The sequence below is a fragment of the Amblyraja radiata genome, chromosome 34, assembly GCF_010909765.2.
Source record: "Amblyraja radiata isolate CabotCenter1 chromosome 34, sAmbRad1.1.pri, whole genome shotgun sequence".
NCBI lineage: Eukaryota > Metazoa > Chordata > Chondrichthyes > Rajiformes > Rajidae > Amblyraja > Amblyraja radiata.
In genome coordinates this window covers 26,246,157-26,267,942 of record NC_045989.1, presented here as the reverse complement: position 1 = coordinate 26,267,942, position 21,786 = coordinate 26,246,157, and the positions used below count along the sequence as shown (strand labels likewise).

Here is a 21,786-nt window from a genome sequence, read left to right as displayed (position 1 = left end):
CATACACTCAGAGTGAGTCTTTGGGAAGGTTTTTCTGGGAGCTTGTTTTCCATGCTAATGGCAAATGAAACACATTTTTTTGTTCCAAATTGCTGTAGCATATTCCCAGACTTTACTGTGACAAAGACTGTTTCTTTTCCCAGTAAATAACTTGTTAAACTGACCCACAATTGCCACCGGACTCCTCAATTAAATGTTAGAGAGGATGCTGCTCCTTTGTACTCTCTGGGTGGAAATCTTTCACTGGACATTACTTCAGTATATATAGGCCAAAGCTCACTTTATTGCCTATTGCAGTTATTTTGATTTACTTGCAATCTCGACCGTTCTCACTGTAACAGAGATAATTCCACAACTCTTATCAAGTAAGCATGTTTAATCTGTCTAATTTTTACATGGGTGTTGTTCATATCTGTAAAAATCTTACCACATCTTATGTTTCCTTGTGATAGAAACATTTAATATATTTTGTTTTTGTTGGTCTATAAATCTGAATTACCTCAAATGCAGCAATGTGAAATTAGAACCCAATATTCAGTACACAGACCCCATCTAGTGGTTGTTTACATCAGGACATTATATAAAGATTGAGGATTGTAGGAGAGATGAAGTTTTTTGCTATTTTTATAACAAATGCTTGATACTGTCGTGGGTGGATGTTGATACTTGGGTCTGGATAATGAAGAAGGGTAGAGGTGAAGTCAGTTGGGAAACAATTGGGAGGGGTTAGTGGCTGATAGTGGATACAGTAGAAGGGACTACAGACGTGGAATGTATGGAGTGCATAATGGAAGTGATCACCAAGACTAATATTGTAAACGAATATGTAAAAGCAGATGAAAGCCTTGGATTGTCTTTACAACTAAAGGCTCCTTCAATGTGCCTGGGCATCGTCTGACCCCTGTATGACACTAGACAATAGATAATAGGTGCAGGAGTAGGTCATTCGGTCCTTCGAGCCAGCACCGCCATTCAATGTGATCATGGCTGTTCATCCCCAATCAGTACCCCATTCCTGCCTTCTCCCCATATCCCCTGACTCCGCTATTTTTAAGAGCCCTATCCAGCTCTCTCTTGAAAGCATCCAGAGAACCTGCCTCCACCGTCCTCTGAGGCAGAGAATTCCACAGACTCACCAATCTCTGTGAGAATAAGTGTTTCCTCGTCTCCGTTCTAAATGGCTTACTCCTTATTCTTAAACTGTGGCCCCTGGTTCTGGACTCCCCCAACATCGAGAACATGTTTCCTACCTCTAGCGTGTCCAAACCTTTTGTTTCCCTCTCATATGGAATCAGAATGCTGTAATTGTCAGTGCAAATGGCCCAACCTTGGAAGCTACAGACAAAAGTGTAGAAAGGAACTGCAGATGCTGGTTTACACTGAAGATAGATACAAAATACTGGAGTAACTCAGCGGGACAGGCCGCATATTACCCATTCCTTCTCTCCAGAGATGCTGCCCGACCCGCTGAGTTACTCCAGCATTTTGTGTCTATCTTTGGAAGATACAGGTTAGGGCACCTTCCACACATCCTTGTGTGCATTCCAGTGTTCTGGGACTACTTCAATACCAGGGTGATAATATATGCAATCCTCTGGCAAGCTGTGTTGAGCAACAAAAGAGGGCGGAAGTTAATTTCAGAGGACTCTTCTGCTGATTAAGTACCTGGAATATCATCTTATTATGCTGTCTGTGTGGAGTTAGTACGTTCTCCCTGTGACTATGCGAGGGTTTTCTCCGGGGGCTCCGGTTTCCTCCCACATTCCAAAGACGTGCAGATTTGTAGGTTAATTGGCTTCTGTAAATCCTAGCATGTAGGATAGAACTAGTGTACTGGTGATCATTGGTTGGTGCGGACTCGGTGGGCTGAAGGGCCTGTTTCTACGCTAAGCTAAACTTGCTTGCAGCAGCATCACTGGCACAGAGACTCAGACAGCGCACAGAAACAAAAATTATACATAAATTACACAAATTCTGCAAGACTGTGATAAGAAAAAGACTGCAAAAAGCAAGACTTTGGTGTAAAACGCATTTAGAAAACAAGTCGGTGGTAGTGCAAGGGGTGATCCATTCTGTCGTGATACAACCACTCTGTACTTTCTACAGTGCTTCTGTAGAAGTTTGTTAGAGTATTCGGGGACATGACAAAGAAAGTAAAGGTGTGATTACATGTACAGGTACGTGCTGGGCCCAGGGCAAGTCACCTGAGGTGTTGATACCCAGGAATGTAAAGCTCCTAACTCTCTCCACTGCTGACCCACTAATGAAAACCTGTAACAGACCACCTTTGTCTTGATGCTTTATTGATTAAAAAAATACTGTGTAATCTTAACAGTTTATAATCAATTGCTTTGCTTATGTGAATGATGGGTTAAAATTGGCCATGGTGGAGATGCGTCATTACGTAGAGTTGCAACCGTTGTTTGTTAGTTATTAAACTTCATCCAATTGTTGTGTAAAAACATACTACCCATACCTTTAGAAGGACAGAGAGCAATTTTCCAGGTTTTAGAATGTCTTTAAAAGTACTCACATTATGTTATGTTTGACATGCCAATAAGCAATGCAAGCATATCGACAACTAAAACAAACAAGTCCTTGTGACATCCAATGTTAGCCAATTTGAGTGTTCTTAAGTTCTAAAAGAGATAGAAATAAGGATCTGAATGAAACTATTGATTCATTTTCCAATTGGCTTTGACTTTGGCATAGTCTCAAGGAATGGATTACCATACTGTGACACAGTAACTATGGGATCTGTATGAAACTTACTAGAATCTTACCTTGGCCATCTTTGTGAGGTCATTAAACCTATATTGCTCTCTGCAGTGATTTGGCTTGTCCTGAAGGTTTTTGCATATTCCTTCAGATGGCCTGCAATACTCTTTCATTGATGCATTAGAAATCTGTGTGGATGTTTTCAGCTCTTCAAATTCTCGACGTTGCAGTTCATTCTGACGTCTTCCTAAGAAGTGATAACGATCTATAACATCCATTAAAGGATATGCTGGAAAGATTTTTGGCCCACTGCAGCCACTCCCCACTATCTCTCTCATCATCTCCAGCAATGGTACACTAACAGGATGGATTTCCCTATCTTGATGTGATGCCTTGTTGGAAGTTGTGGATGGGCAAATGTTACAACTGCTCCACCACATATCAATCAATGCGATGGAAGTTCAGGCATGACGTGAAAAATTGTCTCTGGTGACTTGAAGTTGTATTTATAGGGCAAGTAAGACAGAACACAAATGCTTCTGTAAAATATATCTTGCAGGATGTTCTTAAAGACTTCATTAACAGGAAGGAACGTGGCGAGCTTTTGATGCAAAAACTAGGATCTTTTAAAGATGATCTGCTGAATAAGGTGACCAATCTAGTTTAAGTATTACCATATTTATCTTAACTGCTATTTTCATTAATTATTGAGTGTACTTTTAGAATCATGACTTTGTCATTGTAACGATTACAAGGTGATTTATTTTTACTTTGTATCTACAAGACTGCTTTAACTAAAATAAGCTGTTCAAATCTATTTGCTGTGGAGGTGATAAAATGAGCCGTTACATATTGTCACCTTTTCATGGCATTATAGGTTGGGAGGCGTGACTCAATGCCAATGTTTAAACCAGCTGTTTCACCTGTACAGTTGGGGAAAATTCTGCACCTGTTATGATTTGTGTTACCTCACAACAGCTTCATCTTACATTCATAGCACAAAGTAGAGTGCATCAAAGGCCATTTAGCTTACTGATCTTTTTCTAAAAGGTGCAAGTACTTTGCAATTCTGTGCAATGAAATTACCTATAAATGCCCTCCAGTTAATGTTGACTACAGAAACAGCATTTGCAAGCCGCTGGCATAGATTATAAAACGGAGAAGCTTCATGTCTATGGCTCCTGCCTACTACCTACCTGCCTAGTACCTACCTGCCTAGTACCTAGCTGCCTAGTACCTAGCTGCCTACTACCTAGCTGCCTACTACCTAGCTGCCTACTACCTAGCTGCCTACTACCTAGCTGCCTACTACCTAGCTGCCTACTACCTACCTGCCTGTACCTGCAGTACCTGCCGTCCACCTGTGGCTTGGTGCTGTCCATTTCCCTCAGTTCATCCTTGTGTTCTGAGTGTCTTAGCTGCTGAGCGCCAATGATATTTCCATCGTTGAACATCCACCAATCTTTGTCCTTATTTCTGGGTTATCATGGGTAATGTTTGGGACAGATAATGATGTTGCCATTATTCCCAAGAGGAAATTCTAACGATGTAAACTTGCCAGTTTTAGTTCTATTTCAATACCAGACTAGACCTCATTATCAGCATCACTGCCTGTCCCGCTGAGTTACTCCAGTATTTTGTGTCTAAGTTTGGTTTAAACCAGCATCTGCAGTTCCTTCCTACATCCTTCCCATTATCAGAGGTCAGTGTATTTGCATATCTCTGCAATCTTGTATACATTTGCTCTCCAATAGCCTTCCCACTAGTCAGCTGTGGTGTGATTGCACCTTCTGTGTAAACTCCTTGACCTTTTCAGGATGCCCTCTCTGCAGTATTGCCATATTCTCTTTAATCAATACTGCTGTTTACCACCTACCATCTCAGAAACTGAATAGAATCAGCTCATTAAATCATAACTTCTGAGGCTTCAAGGTCTAATTATTCCACAGGGATTATTCAACATTAATATAGGTTGCAAATCTTGTCACCATGGACAAACCCAAATTTATGTGAGAATCATCATGTCTTTAATTACATCGATCTACAGTGTGAATATTTACACTTTATAGTCACTAGTTAAACTAATTGTGTGCCATTTTTATGAATTTACTATCCAAAACTCTTATTTTAACTGGACATACAGATATATTGAGCCAGATTGGAAGATACCACATGCCAAACATGTATTGGCTTCTTGCTCTGCAACTCACTGTCTTCTCACTAACTCAATCACTGCCACTCCACTGCTTTCTGAATTATATTTGGCTACCTCCCCGACATCTCCTGACTGCTCCAGTCATTGCCCCTTTCTGGTATACTTGCACATCATTGGTGTTTGTTTCCACCTTGCTATGGTTGTGCCCTGAAGTATTGCATCCAGTTATACAGGGACTGACCTGGATCCACTAGTATTGTCCATTTCCTTGTGATGGATCTGTGGCCACCAGTACAATATATCTGGCTCTATGGACCTGGCTCTCTACTTGAGGGCAGAGGAGACCTGCCTGATGTGGCCCTCTTGACTGATCCTGGGATTCTCATCTGTATCGTGATAAAGTGAAAACCTTGTTTTAAGTACAACAGATCATGCAGAGAGAAAATAATATAGTGCAGAGTGCAGAAGATAGTGTTACAGTGTTGGAATGTTATATCTTTAGTCTCTGGTCCAGGGCCTGGCATTGGTGGCCCTACAGGCTTGACAAAGCAGCAGAGGAGGTGAAATCCCAGCTTGGTTCTTTAACCAGAGTCTCCACAAAACTTTCTTGCTCCCCATCTATTTAACATGGCTGGTAAGGGCTGGGATAATTCCCAGAACTATTGGCAAATCTTTGGTGCAGATAGCTTAGTGAGCACCCAGATGGTCCAAGACAGACAAGTGCAGGCTTGTCAGAGGCCGAACCAACCTAATCTCTCCTCGTACATCAGTCCTGCCGTGCCGACAAAAATTCTTGATCCTTCTGCTCAACAGCCTGACCGATAAAGGCAAGCGTACCATAAGTCTTCTTTCCCATTCTATTTACATGTGTCACCACTTTCAGGGAGTTATAGACTTGGTCCCTGTGCATTAAAGCCATTAAGGGTCTTGGCATTAACTGTATATTTTCCCCTTACATTTGACCTTTCAACTCCATGCACATTTGTTTGAATTAAACTCCAGAGGTGAATCTATAGAATTGTGTATCACAAAAAGCAGTGGAAGTCATTAAATATCATTAAATATATCCAAGAAGATGGTAGACACGGCCCTTGTGCCAAAGAGATTAATGAGTGTAGGGAGGGTACTGTGACCAGCCATGAATGTGTTGAATGGTGGACCAGGTGCAAGGGGCCGAGTGGCCTACTCTTCCTCCTATGTTCTGTGTTTCTACATTTCAATGAATAAATTCCCGACGGTTATTATTTAAGCTTTATTTCACATTGGAGAACATTGCTTGCATTAACCAATAGTTGCTTTTCTGCCTTTTTTAGACTGAGCTCGCCAAAAATGCTGATGGGCATATTCATTTTGGGGACCAAGTGTTACTTATAAATCCAGGCAGCGACCAGAATCATCCCAGCGATCCGCTTCGCGCCCCCATGGCACTGACAATGAACATTGATCAAAGCAGATTTATGACTAGCAAACAAGTTGATTCTCCATGTGATGTATGTGGCAGTGCGAACATAACCCCTTGCGTGAGAAATACTTTTATTATCACAAGGTAGGTCTAGTCTTTAATAACATTGTGTTAATTTTGTGTAAATAACATTCCTTCTGCATTTATATGACAAAAGTGGCTGTTTTCCTGAGCAGCCAATGTTTTTAATATAACATTTTCTTTACACTAATACATAGTGGAAAAAAAACTGTAGATGCTGGAAATCTCAAAAAGCACAGAAAGTGCTGGAGATACTCAGCAGGCTAGGCCACTTTGGGAAGAGAAATAGAGTAAATAGACTCTGAAGAAGGGTCTCGACCCGAAACGTTGCCCATTCCTTCTCTCCACAGATGCTGCCTGTCCCGCTGAGTTACTCCAGCATTTTGTGTCTACCTTCGATTTAAACCAGCATCTGCAGTTATTTCTTACACGTTAAAAGAATGAATATGGCTATGTAAACATGGAAAAGGTGAACATAAATTGATATTGTTATACAGCACATTATCGTCCATGACCATTCAACAAATGAAGGCCAGTTACACTCTACTAGTGAAACTAATCTTGACAATGCTAACCTGGTGTAAAAGATCTGTAAATCTGAATCCAAACACTTTCTTGAGGTGATAATAAAGGGATACAGGGATGTGGACAGTGGGACTAGCAGGCTGACTTGTGTAGGGGAGAGAGGGATTGCAAGGGTTACTTGAAATAAGAGAAATCAATGTCCATACCGCTGGGTTGTAAATTGTCCAAGCGAAAAATGAGGTGTTGTTCGTTCAATTTGTGTTTGGCCTCACTCTGACAGTGGAGGAGACCCGGGACAGAAATGTCAGACCTGCACAGTCTGCAAACATGCATGTCTTTGGAATGTTTGAGGAAACCGGAGCACCTGGAGAAAACCCACGCAGTCACTGAATCAAACCTGGGTCTCTGGCGCTGTAAAGCAGCAACTCTACCACTGTGCCGCGTAGCTTAACTTAAACCCCAAAGCTAATTGATCAAATGAGTTGCAACATTATTTTTTATTGATTTAATGATAACTTTGTACATTGTTTGTGTTTCACATACTCACTAACTTTTATTTCTATCAGTGTTGATGGTAGTTGCAAAGGTGATCCTCTTCGATATGGACAGAACTTTACCCTTAGAACATTGGAAGGGGTTACAGGACAGGTAACAATACAAACAGTCACTTTATAATGTTTCAAAAATATAACATGATATTTTGTAATAAAGCAATTAGATATTTGGAAGAAAAGGTGAGGGAAACAATTGTGATTGCTTCATGATGTCTCATGATCATTGCACTGAAATACAAATGCTTCTTCTCTTCCAGCTATTTCTGACAAGTGATATGCAATTATTTTTAAAATTTGCCAAGAAGTCTCGGATGCAACTAGTGAATTTGATAGATCAGCTCTCCTTCCTGAGTTGCTGGCAGGTCTTGTACCTGGACCCACAGATGCGACTTGAGTACGATGGATACCCAGTACCAGTATGGACATTTTATCATTGAAAATCCTTCTTTCAGCTTAACTTTGTAATAAAGAGTAAAAGTGTTCACTGTTTAAACTTTAGATTAAATGTGTAGAAGAATCCCAGGTTAGCAGTTCTGTAGGTTAGCCTGATAAGTTGTGTTACCTCACAGCTGGGTATGATCCTGTTAGCACCGGCTTCTGTGATGGTTTGGGTTTCCTACATTATGAAGACATGCTGTTTGATAGCTAATTGGCTGCTGCAAATGATTCCAAATGTAGGCGTGCGATAGGGAGAATCAGTTGGTGAGTACATTAGAGAAAATAGTCTGAAGGGAAAATAAATGGGGAAATGAGATTGTGTAGCAAGGAACTGCAGATGCTGGTTTAAACCAAAGATAGACACAAAGTCTGAAGAATGGTCTCAACCCGAAACATCACCCATTCCTTCTATCTAGATATGCTGCCTGGCCCGCTGAGTTACTCCAGCTTGTTGTGTCTATCTATTGCTCAGAGAGCCAGCATAGACTCAATGGACTAAATGGCCTTCTCCAATGTTGTAGGAAACATAACATTGAATAATAATGTAGCACATATATGTAATATATCTCATAACTGTTGAAAGCTTTCAGTGCTACAGAAGAGATGGTCTTTGATAAAATATTAGTGTTTTTTGTTGATTTCCAAAGATTGAGTGATTTCCTTTATTTTGCAATGTCTGTGTCTTCGATGCATTCTTCAATACTCCCCTGGCATCAAGAATCTCTGCTGGGCAAATATTAGTTTAGTTTAGAGATACAGTGTGGAAACATGCCCTTCAGCCCACCGAGTACACACCGACCAGCGATCACCCATACACTAGTTATATCCCAGACACAAGGGCCAATTAACAGAAGCCAATTAACCTACAAACCTGTACGTCTTTGGAGTGTGGGAGGAAACCGGAGCACTCGTAGAAAACCCACGCGGTCATGGGGAGAACGTACAAACTCCGTACGGACAGCACCCGTAGTCAGGATTGAACCCAGGTCTCTGGCGCTGTAAGGCAGCAACTCTACCGCTGCGCCACTGTGCCACATGCTAAGGAATTTTTACAGGCATAATGAGGATGCCAAGGACACATATTTTTATGAATCTTTAATGGATTTTAAGTATTATTCTGTCTAAAAAATGCAGTTCATTGAACATGAGAACTGTAATACAAGACGTAAAATTATTATGTTCGTGTCTGATAGATTGCTAAGTGTGCCTTGGTGCACATTTGAGACCTCACATGGTTCTCGGGAAAGAAGTTGCAAGTTTCCATTGATTTTGTGATTTTATGTGTAGCTTAACCTCATGTGAGTTAAGTGATTTTCCAATTATGTGATTTTCTTTGGTTCCAGTGGAGAGCTTTGATAAATTTAGCACAATCTGTGTGGTTGTATCAATGCTGAATCCTAATCCAAGGAATCCAGATCTAATAAGAGCTTAATAACTAGATCACAAGACTCAACAAACAGTCTCCGTTCTCCAAGATCACGGTTGGACGTTAACAATAGCTCAGCTTTACGCCACTCAAAACCACTACACCTAGCGTGGCCCTACTCATTTGAGTTGGCTTCAGTTCAGATTAGTTTATTGTCACACGTAGCAAGGTACAGTGAAAAGCTTTTGTTACGTGCTAACCAGTCAGCGGAAAGACAATATATGATTACAATAGAGCTATTTACAGTGTATGGTTACATGATAAGGGAATGATGTTTAGTGCAAGGTCCTCAAGGATAGTCCAAGGGTCCCCAATGAGGTAGATAGTAGTTCAGCACTGCTCTCTGGTTGTGATAGGATGGCAGAGTAGCCTGATTCAGCTGGGAAGAAACTCTCCCTCAATCTGGAGGTGTGCGTTTTCACACTTCTGTACCTTTTGCCCGATGGGAGAGAGGAGAAGTTGGGCTGCAGGTTTCATTTCAAAGGTAATTTTAGAAAAATGTTCTCCTTATCTGTCATTATTTTGAGGTATATTTATGCCTTTAAATTATTCACAAAAGTTTAAAATTATTTGCCTTAGTTTTGTTTTTAATTTTATAGTTAATGTTTACTTTGTAACAATTATTCAAAGCTTTCTCAACATTACACCTCTCAAAACCAATGCAGCCTCTTCCTTACACCTCTCAAAACCAATGCAGCCTCTTCCTTACACCTCTCAAAACCAATGCGCCTCTTCCTCTTGAGAGGAAACATCTTCAGTCCCTCTTTATATTAAATCGTTTTAAAGACATCTATCTGGGTATTCTTCAATCTTTCTTTGAGAATTAAACAATGTCTTTGATACGAATAGCTACTTTGCCAATCTTCTTTGGACATTTTACAATGTGCTCATATCTCTTCATGCTGTAGAACTATGCACTATAAACTATCCGTCTAGATCTGAATAAGATGCATCGTTTGTTTTTCCGGTGGCGTTGGTATCATGTGATTTTTTTAACTTCTGATTTTCTAGGCTAACATAAAAGTACTTATCAACCATGCCCGCACCAATCAAGCTTTAGCAGTTTTTCAGAAGCACTCCTTTTGGTAAGTATTGCTTCACAAAGTACAGCAAAATTGTACGAGTTTTCAGAGTTTCAAATTATTATTTTCAAATAATTATTTCAAACTTTTATATTAAGGTCATAAGTGATAGGAGTAGAATTAGGCCATTTGGCCCATCAAGTCTACTCCGCCATTCAATCATGGCTGATCTATCTTTCCCTCTCAACACCAATCTCCTGTCTTCTCTCCATTACCCTTGACACCCTACTAATCAAGAATCTGTCAATCTCCGCCTTAAAAATACCCAAAGACTTGGCCTCCACTGCTGTTTGTGGCAATGAATCTCACAAGTTCATGATCCTCTGACTAAAGAAATTCCTCCTCATTTCCTTTGTAAACATACATCCTTTTATTCTAAGGCTGTGCTCTCTAGTCCTAGATTCACCCACTAATGGAAACATCCTCTCCACATCCACTCTATCCAGGCCTTTCATTACTCGGTAAGTTTCAATGAGGTCCCCCTCATCCTCAGTATTGATACATCAGAAACTACCACAAAACCTGTCATAACGGCCCATCTTGTCCGTCTATTTAAATGAATGGTGGAGCCGTGTGAGTCCAGTCCAGTGAGGATAAACTTTACTTCCATCAAAACTCTTAAGCTCGTGCAATAAGATATTAAATAATCGAACCGAAATTCAGCAGCAATATTTTCTGCGTTTTGCAGGACAATGTTTGGAAGAGAACATGAAATTACCACTCACACCTTCTTTGATCCCCATCGGGCTGAAGAAGACCTGAACCATTGGATAATTGTCACTGGGGACCCAGGTGTTCCCCACGGCACCTTGTTTCAAAGGCCTCCACCTATTTGTGAAGACCCAGAACCAAAGAAAGAGCCCAGCCAGGAGTATCCCGACTGCATCAATCAAAAATGAAGTTTATTGTCCACAAAATGAGCTAACATACCTTATGATCTACCATGATTCATTCAAATGTAAAGGTATCAGTTCCCCTTCCTACAACCTGAATTAGTCTTTAACCAACGACACAATTCTGTATGTGAGCTTCCTGTATGTAGAATGTTGAATATAATCAATCAGAAAATGTTCATGGAAGTTACACATTTCTCCAACTTGTGCAGAATGTGATGTCCACTGTTACCAAAACCCATCAAGGAATGAGAGGCAACGTTTAAAATATTAACCGCTATATTCTTTAAGTAAACCAACTAATTGTACTTTGTTCTCTACTTTCATGAAAATATCTAAATAAACATCAAGTAAATCTATTAAAATGGGGTCAGGTTTGTGGACTTGACTCTGTCAATAATGGAATTCATTCTAATTCTCATTATCATCTTAAACCTAAAGTACAAATAATCAGAGTGCAGATGATGGCGTCTCGAGCAAAAAACAAATTGCTGGAAGAACTCTGTGAGTGAGGCAGCATCTGTGGAAGGAAATGGAAAGACAATAGTTTGGGACAGGACCCATCTTCTCGACCCAAAATCCATTTCCCTCCACATCTTCCTTGATCTGTTGAGTTCCTCCAACAATTTGTTTTTTCTTCAAATGATCAATTAGGTATTTAGCTGCAGTTTTGATTTAAGTGAGATCACATGGCCATGCCACCCACAGCCCTCCGCTCTCTTCAGCTCATCTACTGCAGTTAATTGTGTGGGCCACAGGGAGGGCAGGTTTGACTGCATGAAAGGAAAACACAACATTTTTTGCTATTTAACCCATTGAGCATGCATTTCCAAATGCACAAAAAATGGCACACATTCAGGTTTTTCATTCCAGCTAGTCCACAGGAATGTTGATACTTCACACACAGCTTTCTGGTATTTATCAGGCATCGTTTAAGAAACATTTAGACAGGTACATGGATAGGACAGGTTTAGAGGGATGTGGGCCAAACGCAGGCAGGTGGGACAAGTGTAGATGGGACTTGTTGGTCGGTGTGGGCAAGTTGGGCCGAAGGGCCTGTTGCCACGCTGACTAAAACTCTATGACTCTAGTGTTTTTCTGTCTTTTATCCGATTCTAGCTTTCAAGAACTCTTGGGGCTAGCAGAATTAAGGGGTATGGGGAGAGCCAAGCACAGGTTACTGATTGTGGATGATCAGCCATGATCACAGTGAATGGCGGTGCTGGCTAGAAGGGCCAAATGGCCTACCCCTGCACCTATTTTCTATGTTTCTAAGTGCATCTATCTGATTGACCTCAAGTGTGCCTTATGAAATCAAGTTTCAAACAGTGAATATCCTTTGGGCAAAGTTCTGCTGAATTCCCCATTTGGTTTATTAGAGACTAGTTTACAATAATAGCCTGAAGCATTTGACTTCCCATAAGTGGAGGAGAGCTCCCTCAAGATAGCATTGGGAATCCAGTCAGCACCTTGTGCCCACACATGAATCCACATTCCTCTAATTCAGGCACCAGTGGTTCTAACTCAATCCAGATTGACGGTTGAGTAAGAAGGCAGTGAGAGCATTTATAATAACAATTGCAGCAGCACATGTTGGAAGTTATGGAACCAGAATATCTGCAGCACAGTCGACTTTGCCAAATCTAGAGCAAGCTCAAACCAGGCCCTTGACCCTGCAGCCTGGCTCTTCAAGTTCTCGCCCATCTCTGGAGCATCTTCGGTTCTCTGCTCCCGAAGGTGATAGAGGTCGATATGTTTGAGGTGGGGATGGATAAATATTTGGGAGATCAATGAATTGAGGGTTATGGGGGAAGGAGCTGACCCCAGCACTGATCAGCTATAGTCTCATTCAAGAATGGGGCAGTCTTAAAGGGCCTGGGGGGCAACTCCTGCTCCTATAGTCTTGTACTATTGCTTAAACTTGAGAGTCCCTGCCACTATCATCCTTTCATGCAGCGACCTCCTAACTCGTAACGCTCTTCTGAGTATCAAAACTTCCTGACCTTCGAGTCCTTTTATCAATTACTTTTATCCATCCCCCATTGTTTTTGATCTCTCTGTTATAGGAATTAGGTCCTGCCTCTTTACTCAAGATGTTTCCACGTGGTTTTATACGCCTCGATTAAGTACCCCTTCCACCTTCTCTGTTCCAAGGAAAGCGGCTTAGCTTATCTAAAACTCCCCATAGTTAAACGTATCTAGTTTGGCAGCAATCTCATGAATCACCTCTGTACCACTTTCTAGTGATGTGGTGATTTGGAACTGTGTACTTTACTCGGACTGTGACCTAATTAGTGTAGCGAGTTTCAGCAGAACCGCCCAGCTCCTGCAACCTGTGGCTCAACTAATGAAGGCCCATATCCCTGAGACACCTTATTGGGGAGGTCAGGGAAGTTTAAAAGTAGTTGATGACTTTCTTTTGAGAATGTTGTGTCCTTATCCATTTGTCATCTTACACAATAGAGCAGATGAGACAAATCTGCAAAGATTTCCCGATACATTCTGAGCCTTTGGGGAGATCATATGTTTAGTGATGTCTCTAACCTGACACAGGGATCATGGTGTGTGTGTGTGCAAGAGGTAACAAGCCTGCAATAATGCATACATGTAGAAACAGAACTGCAGATGCTGCTTAATACACAACATACGCAGAGTGTGGTAGCAATTCAAGGTAGCATCTCTGGAGAAAATGGATAGGTGAAGTTTTGGGTTGGGATCTGTCTTCAGACTCAACCCAATAGGGTATTTATCCATGTTCTCTAGGATGATGCCTGACCCGCTGAGTTACTCCAGCACTTTGTGTCCTCGCCTGCAATAATGCATGGTGCATTTGCATAATTACACAGTGTGTAAATGTTAATGAGACTGTATTTGTTATCAAGCCACTGATAAGCAAGGCTATGCCTGATTGATTCAGTAATAGGGAACAGTGAAATGGAGGAAGACATAACATTTAGATGTGGATTTGAGAGCTAAGGTGAACTAATGCCTTCTAATAAATCCCCCTTGAAGTGGATGCAGTTAAAAAGGAGCACTTAGCAATTTATGGACACAAATGGGATTATAAATTAAACTCCGTGTTTGTTGAAGTTTTTCAGTCTGTTCTTCATTCCTTATTTCAAATACAGTCTACTCTTCTGAATTAACAACTGCTCTGTGAAGATTTGTTTGTTTTAGCCATATCTGTGTAACATTGGTTGACACTTGCGAAGATTTTTAACAATAAAATCTAATTTCACCAAGGTAAAAGAGATTAGTTGTGATCTTGGTGAGATCGGACTTCTCACCTATGTAGGAGCCTTGAGAAGAACCTGTTGGAATTGAAGTGAAATGAACTGCAGTTGTGTCCCGACTCAGTCTTAGACTAACGTCTTATTTCACTCAGGTGCTCCCTTAAGATGAAGAATGACTTGCTTCCACGCTAGTTCTGTGGGGTCTGACGTACCTCACGAAGCCAAAGTGGTAACTGCACAACTTGCCGTAGGTGAGCAGGAGGAAGGGAGCTCCTTTTATGGTTTTTGCTGGACTTAGGCATATAGTGTCTGTTTTGTGAGTGGGGTGTCCAGTGTGAGAAAGACATGGCCAGCCTCACAGGGCCAACTGGAGGTAATTATGGTATCAATGTTGGGTTGGCTGGCATTGGTTCATTTATCTTTCCATTGGATTTGGAGGATTTTGTGAAGGAATGTTTGGTGGCAACTTTCTAGAGCTTTGAGGTACTTGCTGAAGATAGTCCTGATCTTGCAAGAAACAGGAGGCCATGGATCACTGCTGCCCGGTAGATGATAAATGTGACAGGGTTGATCTTTGCCTCCCCACACCTTCTTACCTTGGATGGTAAATAACTGAGGACTATGAGCTGCTCCCTGGGCACCCTGCCAGTTACCTCCTTCCTGTCTGACAAAGAGCTATTTATTCCCACTCAATCCATGCTAACAAAGCCGTTATACCTAACCGTAAGCATCAGCCTTCTACGTACTACCTCTGAAATGTCTAAATCTAATATATCTGCAGGTTCCCCTCTCTCGACTAGTTCTTACTGCAAAGGCAAGGGTATGGTTGTCACTGAGAACAATATGTCTCTCAGGCCATGGACAATGTGCTCTAGTCTTCCTTACAACCACAGGCCATCCATAATGAGGACATGGTTGGCATCCCCCAAGATTGTCCCAAAGTCACCATCAATTAAAGGATAGTCTCCAGGTCATAATCCTGGAAAGAAAATCATCCATGCATTAAAAATATATTTTGTCAATTCTTGTCTGAAGATTCTGGATGAAACTGTCATAAAATAATGGGATGGAGAATAAATGACAACAAGGACCATCTAACCAAGGATCTGCTCATTTCCCAACGACTTTGGGAAAGTGAAACTGAATCATTAGTGGGAGGATGATTGGGGTGGGGGGTAATATGTAGAAACTGCTAGAGTCAGTTATTAAAGATGGGATAGCAGCACATTTGGAAAGTGGTGAAATCATTGGACAAAGTCAGCATGGATTTACAAAAGGTAAATCATGTCTGACGAATCTTATAGAATTTTTCGTGGATGTAACTAGTAGCGTGGATAGGGGAGAACCAGTGGATGTGGTGTATCTGGACTTCCAGAAGGCTTTCGACAAGGTCCCACATAAGAGATTAGTATACAAACTTAAAGCACACGGCATTGGGGGTTCAGTATTGATGTGGATAGAGAACTGGCTGGCAAACAGGAAGCAAAGAGTAGGAGTAAACGGGTCCTTTTCACAATGGCAGGCAGTGACTAGTGGGGTACCGCAAGGCTCAGTGCTGGGACCCCAGCTATTTACAATATATATTAATGATCTGGATGAGGGAATTGAAGGCAATATCTCCAAGTTTGCGGATGACACTAAGCTGGGGGGCAGTGTTAGCTGTGAGGAGGATGCTAGGAGACTGCAAGGTGACTTGGATAGGCTGGGTGAGTGGGCAAATGTTTGGCAGATGCAGTATAATGTGGATAAATGTGAGGTTATCCATTTTGGTGGCAAAAACAGGAAAGCAGACTATTATCTAAATGGTGGCCGACTAGGAAAAGGGTAGATGCAGCGAGACCTGGGTATCATGGTACACCAGTCATTGAAAGTAGGCATGCAGGTGCAGCAGGCAGTGAAGAAAGCGAATGGCATGTTAGCTTTCATAGCAAAAGGATTTGAGTATAGGAGCAGGGAGGTTCTACTGCAGTTGTACAGGGTCTTGGTGAGACCACACCTGGAGTATTGCGTACAGTTTTGGTCTCCAAATCTGAGGAAGGACATTATTGCCATAGAGGGAGTGCAGAGAAGGTTCACCAGACTGATTCCTGGGATGTCAGGACTGTCTTATGAAGAAAGACTGGATATACTTGGTTTATACTCTCTAGAATTTAGGAGATTGAGAGGGGATCTTATAGAAACTTATAAAATTCTTAAGGGGTTGGACAGGCTAGATGCAGGAAGATTGCTCCCGATGTTGGGGAAGTCCAGGACAAGGGGTCACAGCTTAAGGATAAGGGGGAAATCCTTTAAAACCGAGATGAGAAGAACTTTTTTCACACAGAGAGTGGTGAATCTCTGGAACTCTCTGCCACAGAGGGTAGTCGAGGCCAGTTCATTGGCTATATTTAAGAGGGAGTTAGATGTGGCCCTTGTGGCTAAGGGGATCAGAGGGTATGGAGAGAAGGCAGGTACGGGATACTGAGTTGGATGATCAGCCATGATCATATTGAATGGCGGTGCAGGCTCGAAGGGCCGAATGGCCTACTCCTGCACCTAATTTCTATGTTTCTATGTAAACCTCCAGGAGCCTTTGTAACCTGCAATGCTGATTCCTGTCTGTGGCGAAGGTGTTGGTTTGGGTCCTTCACATTTGATCCGTGCCAAACAGGTTAACAGAAGCTAGAAACAAAGAACTGCAGGTACTGGTTAATACACAAAGGACACAGAGTGCTGGTGTAACTCAACGGGTCAGGCTGCATCACTGGAGAACACGGACAGGGGACGTTTCGGGTCGGGTTCCCTCCTCAGACTGATTGTAGGGTCTAGACCTGAAACGTCACCTATCCATGTTCTCCACAGATGCTGCCTGACCCGCTGAGTTACTCCAGGTTCAGTGAAAAGCTTTTGTTGCGTTCTATCCAGTCAGCAGAAGGCAATACATGATTACAATAGAGCCATTTACAGTGTATAGATACATGATAATGGAATAACGTTTAGTGCAAGGTAAAGCCAGCAAAGTTTGATCAAGGATAGTCGGGGGGTCACCAGAAGTAGATGGCAGTTCACCACTGGCTTGTAATGTGGGTGCACTATCCCTGCTTTGAGCAGCAGTGTTGCTGGATGAAGCCCAATGCTGACTCGCATCCAATCACATTTGCAGCATTAACGAACTGAAGGCATTTGTCCCACTGCAGCCTCAAGTGTGAAACTTTCTGTGTAACGGGCTGTCTCACAGCGTGTGGACTCCATAGAAGGCGGCAGGAAGCCCGACTACATTTATTTTGGTGCCAGGAGGAAAATATTATTGCAGAATGAGGAATTGATGGTATTTTACTTGAGACTTTTTTATTTGCAGCTTTATGAAAAACCCCTGCAGGAATGTTCCAATAAAGAGGACTGACGAGGCTTAGAAGCCATTCCATAAATAAGGAGTCAGGGTGACATGTAGCAACCTTGTGCGGTTCCCACCAGGGAGTCTGGAGTGAGACAAGTCACCTGGGCAGAGTATCAGTGGACATAAAAGCACAAAGAACCACTGTTCATAAAACTCTTGATGGAAACAAGGATTTTCAAGCATGGTCACAACATGCCCTAACCCATAAATATCCCCAAAAGCCACTGTGTGTGTGCACTGTGTCTAGTCAAGTCAAGAGTGAAGAGTTTTTATTATCATATGTCCCGGACGAGATAATGACATTCTTACTTGCTGCAGCACAACACAATATGTGAATATGTAAACATTGTATATAATGGGGAAAAAAAGAAAAAGTTCAATAAATAACAAATATAGTGCAAATAACAAATAATAATATTGTCTTTTGCAATTCAGAGCTCATCACTTATTCATCGTGTTCAATAGCCAGATGGCTGTGGGGAAGAAGCTGTTCCTGACCTGGACATTACAGTCTTCAGGCTCCTGTACCTTCTTCCTGATGGCAGTGGTGAGATAAGTGTGTGGCCAGGATGGTGTGGATCCTTGATGATTTTGGCTGCCTTCTTGAAGCAGCGACTACGATAGATCCCTTCAACGGTGGGGAGGTCAAAGCCGGTGATGAATTGGGCAGTGGTCACAACTTTTTGTAGTCTTTTTTGCTCCTGGATGTTCAAGTTGCCAAACCAGGCCACGATGCAACCAGTCAGAATGCTCTCTACCGTGCACCTGTAGAAGTTTAGGAGAATCCTCTTCGACATGTCGAATCTCCGTAATTTTCTCAGGAAGTAGAGTCCCTGATATGCCTACTTTACAATTGGATCGGTGTGCTGGGTCCAGGAAAGATCTTCTGATATATGCACGCCCAGGAATTTGAAGTTATTGACCCTCTCCACTATCGTCCCATTGATATAAACAGGATTATCCTTCCCCTACTAAAGTCCACAATCAGTTCCTTGGTCTTACTGATGTTGAGAGCCAGGTTGTTGTGCTGGCACCATTTGGTCAGTCGGTCCATCTCACTTCTATACTCTGACCCGTCCCCATCTGTGATTCGTCCAACCACAGTGGTGTCATCAGCGAACTTGATGATGGAGTTCGCATTATGTCCGGCTACGCAGTCATGGGTATAGAGTGAGTAAAGCAGGGGCTGAGCACGCAGCCTTGAGGTGCTCCCGTACTAATTGTTACTGAGGATGAAGTGGATCCTCCAATTTGAACAGACTGTGGTCTGTGGATGAGGAAGTCGAGAATCCAATTGCAGAGGGATGCGCAGAGGCCCAGTTCCGTGAACTTGGTAACGAGCTTGGAAGGGATGATGGTATTAAACGCCGAGCTGCAGTCTATAAACAACAGCCTGACGTAGGTGTTTTTATTGTCCAAGTGGTCCAGTGCGGAGTGAAGAGCCCGTGAAATTGCATCTACCATTGACCTGTTGTGGTGGTATGCAAACTAGTTGGTCGAGGTTCTTGTTGAGGTAGGAGTTGGTGTGGACCATAACCAACCTCTCAAAGCACTTCATCACCACAGACGTTAGTGCCACTGGTCGATAGTCATTGAGAGCACCCATGCATACAGAGCAGCCACACTATCTCATCTGCAATGATATAATTGCCATCTGTGGCCCGCAGTCTATAACAGCCAGATAACCATCAATATAGGACACCAAACTGAACTCTGACATGCCCTTGCAAATGAACAAAATGTTCCGTGGCAATTTTTAGAAGAGTGGGTGAGTTCTTCCCAACGTATTACCTTTTTGTGATTCCCTCAAACCACGTCACAAAATGGAACATGGGCCGCAATTATACAGTCGATTGTGGGAGCTTGTTCTGCAAATGTCGGTAATGTCTTTTATACATCACAGCACCAAGGAATTCATTGGCTTCAAAGTGCTCTGGAACATGAAAGAAGTGATATAAATGCAAGTTTTTTTCCTTCTTTTTCTAATCATCAGCTCAGGGGCATAAGCTAACTCAAGGTTTAACTTGAAAAGTTTAATGGAAAAGTACTAATTTACTGAAGGAAGTTTCATGTTGATGGGAATGAAATGATTTGCAATGTTGCACCATGTCAGTACAGCTTGTGGCACCTTTGCAGGAATCCGTCCTGAATGGCCAGCTCATGAATATTCAGCTCTCAGCTTATTTTTGTTGCAATCCTTGGTGATGCAAAAACAGGCCAGTGTTCACACTTAGACACAGCGGGTAGAGCCGTTGCCTCAACGCCAGAGATCTGAATTTGATCCTAACCTCACCTACTGTCTGTGTGGAGTTTGCACGTTCGCCCTGAGACTGCATGGGTGTCCTCCGGATGCTCTGGTTTCCCCCCACATCCCAAAGAGGTGCAGGTTTGTAGGGCCATTGGCCTCTGTAAATTGCCCTTAGCGTGTAGGGCGTGGAAGAGAGAGTGGAATAGCATAAAACTAGTGTGAGCAGGTGACCAATGGTTGTTGGCATGGACTCAGTGGGCCGAAGGGCCTGTTTCCATGCTGTATTTCTAAGCTAAACTAAAGAGGGAAAAAAAAAAAGAGTTAAAATTAGAGAGAGAAGGGAAACGAATGGGAGAAAGTACCATTTTATGAGCATCCTGCTGGTTTAGCGAGTGAGGGGAGGGGAGACAATGAGAAGGTGGCAGAAGTGATTGCTTACAATGCAGAGAAAATTCTCAGCAGGTCGGGCATCATTCATGGAAAGGAACAATGACCTCCTAGAGGTTTAAGAGGCTTTTGGAAAGGCACATGGATATGCAGGGAATGGAGGGATATGCAGGCAGATTAGAGTTTGCATTGGCCTCATGTTCAGCACAGCCATTGTGGGCCGAAGGGCCTGTTCCTGTGCTGCACTGTTCTAAATATAAATGCTGAGCGGATATTTGAAATCCTCAAAGGAATATGGGGAGGGTGCAGGAGAGAATGCCACAGTTTCTGTGCCTCCAGTTGCCTTTGCAGGAAGGCAGGTTGTTGGGGCAATTTAACACTGTTGCCCTGAGATGGTGGTAGAGATTGTGTAGAATGGCCTTCAAACAAGACTCTTCCGAGGGCAGGAGGAGTGCGTGGGAGTGTGGGAAAACAGCTGGTGTCCCCCCTCAAGAATATGGCAGTCTGTTGGGTTTTTATAGTAATCCACTAGATTTCCCCGTCGTTTTTCCTGGACGTAAGAACATAGAACCTGATTTATTGTATTCAATTTCACCACATAGTTTAGGAAGATTGAACCCGTGAACTTTGGAGTTATTCCAGTGCCCTAACCATACATTTCTGCAACTAATTATAGGAAGTAGAACCGATCAAACCAGGTCACGTTCAGTGTGAGTGCTGCTGCAGAATTGATCAAGGACTCTAGCAAGTCAGCAAACCTTCTCTGAAGTTGGTCTGGCACAAAATGTCACAGTTTGTGTAGGGAGCAGGCAACTGTAGTAACATGAGAGATGACATTAGGATCTGGACCAGCAGCCTGCAGGTTAAAGTCACAGTGGAGGACACATGGAAAACCACACAGTGAAAGATGCATTGTGTCTGCCCTAATCCAATGGTTTTCCAGCATAAGAACAAAGTTACAAGTAAAATGGACAAGGGAGAGCCAGTGGATGTAGTGTACCTGAACTTTCAGAAAGCCTTTGATAAGGTCCCACACAGATTAGTGGGCAAAATTAGAGCATGTGTAATTGGGGCTAGGGTATTAACATGGATAGAAAATTGGTTGGCAGACAGGAAACATAGTAGGGATTAACGGGTCCCTTTCAGAATGGCAGGCAGTGACTAGTGGGGTACCGCAAGGCTCGGTGCTGGCCACAGTTTAAGAAAAAGGGGTAAGCCATTTAGAACAGAGACGAGGAAAACCTTTTTCATCCAGAGAGTTGTGAATC

General features: G+C 42.4%; 1 protein-coding gene across 3 annotated transcripts in view; it reads left to right on the top strand.

Annotated features, from left to right (window-relative positions):
• cfap161 (cilia and flagella associated protein 161) overlaps positions 1-11,639 on the top strand; it is a 74,828-nt gene extending 63,189 nt beyond the window's left edge. For 2 of the 3 annotated variants that reach the window (XM_033050584.1, XM_033050583.1), the window contains 6 exons: positions 3,278-3,367; positions 6,187-6,419; positions 7,448-7,529; positions 7,693-7,851; positions 10,311-10,384; positions 11,070-11,639. In XM_033050584.1, the coding sequence (XP_032906475.1) occupies positions 3,326-3,367; positions 6,187-6,419; positions 7,448-7,529; positions 7,693-7,851; positions 10,311-10,384; positions 11,070-11,280 (801 nt within the window). In that variant the 5' untranslated portion in view covers positions 3,278-3,325 and the 3' untranslated portion in view covers positions 11,281-11,639. The remainder of the gene's footprint in view (positions 1-3,277; positions 3,368-6,186; positions 6,420-7,447; positions 7,530-7,692; positions 7,852-10,310; positions 10,385-11,069) is intronic. The other variant, XM_033050585.1, reaches the window with a different exon arrangement.
• The last annotated feature ends 10,147 nt before the right edge of the window (positions 11,640-21,786 follow it).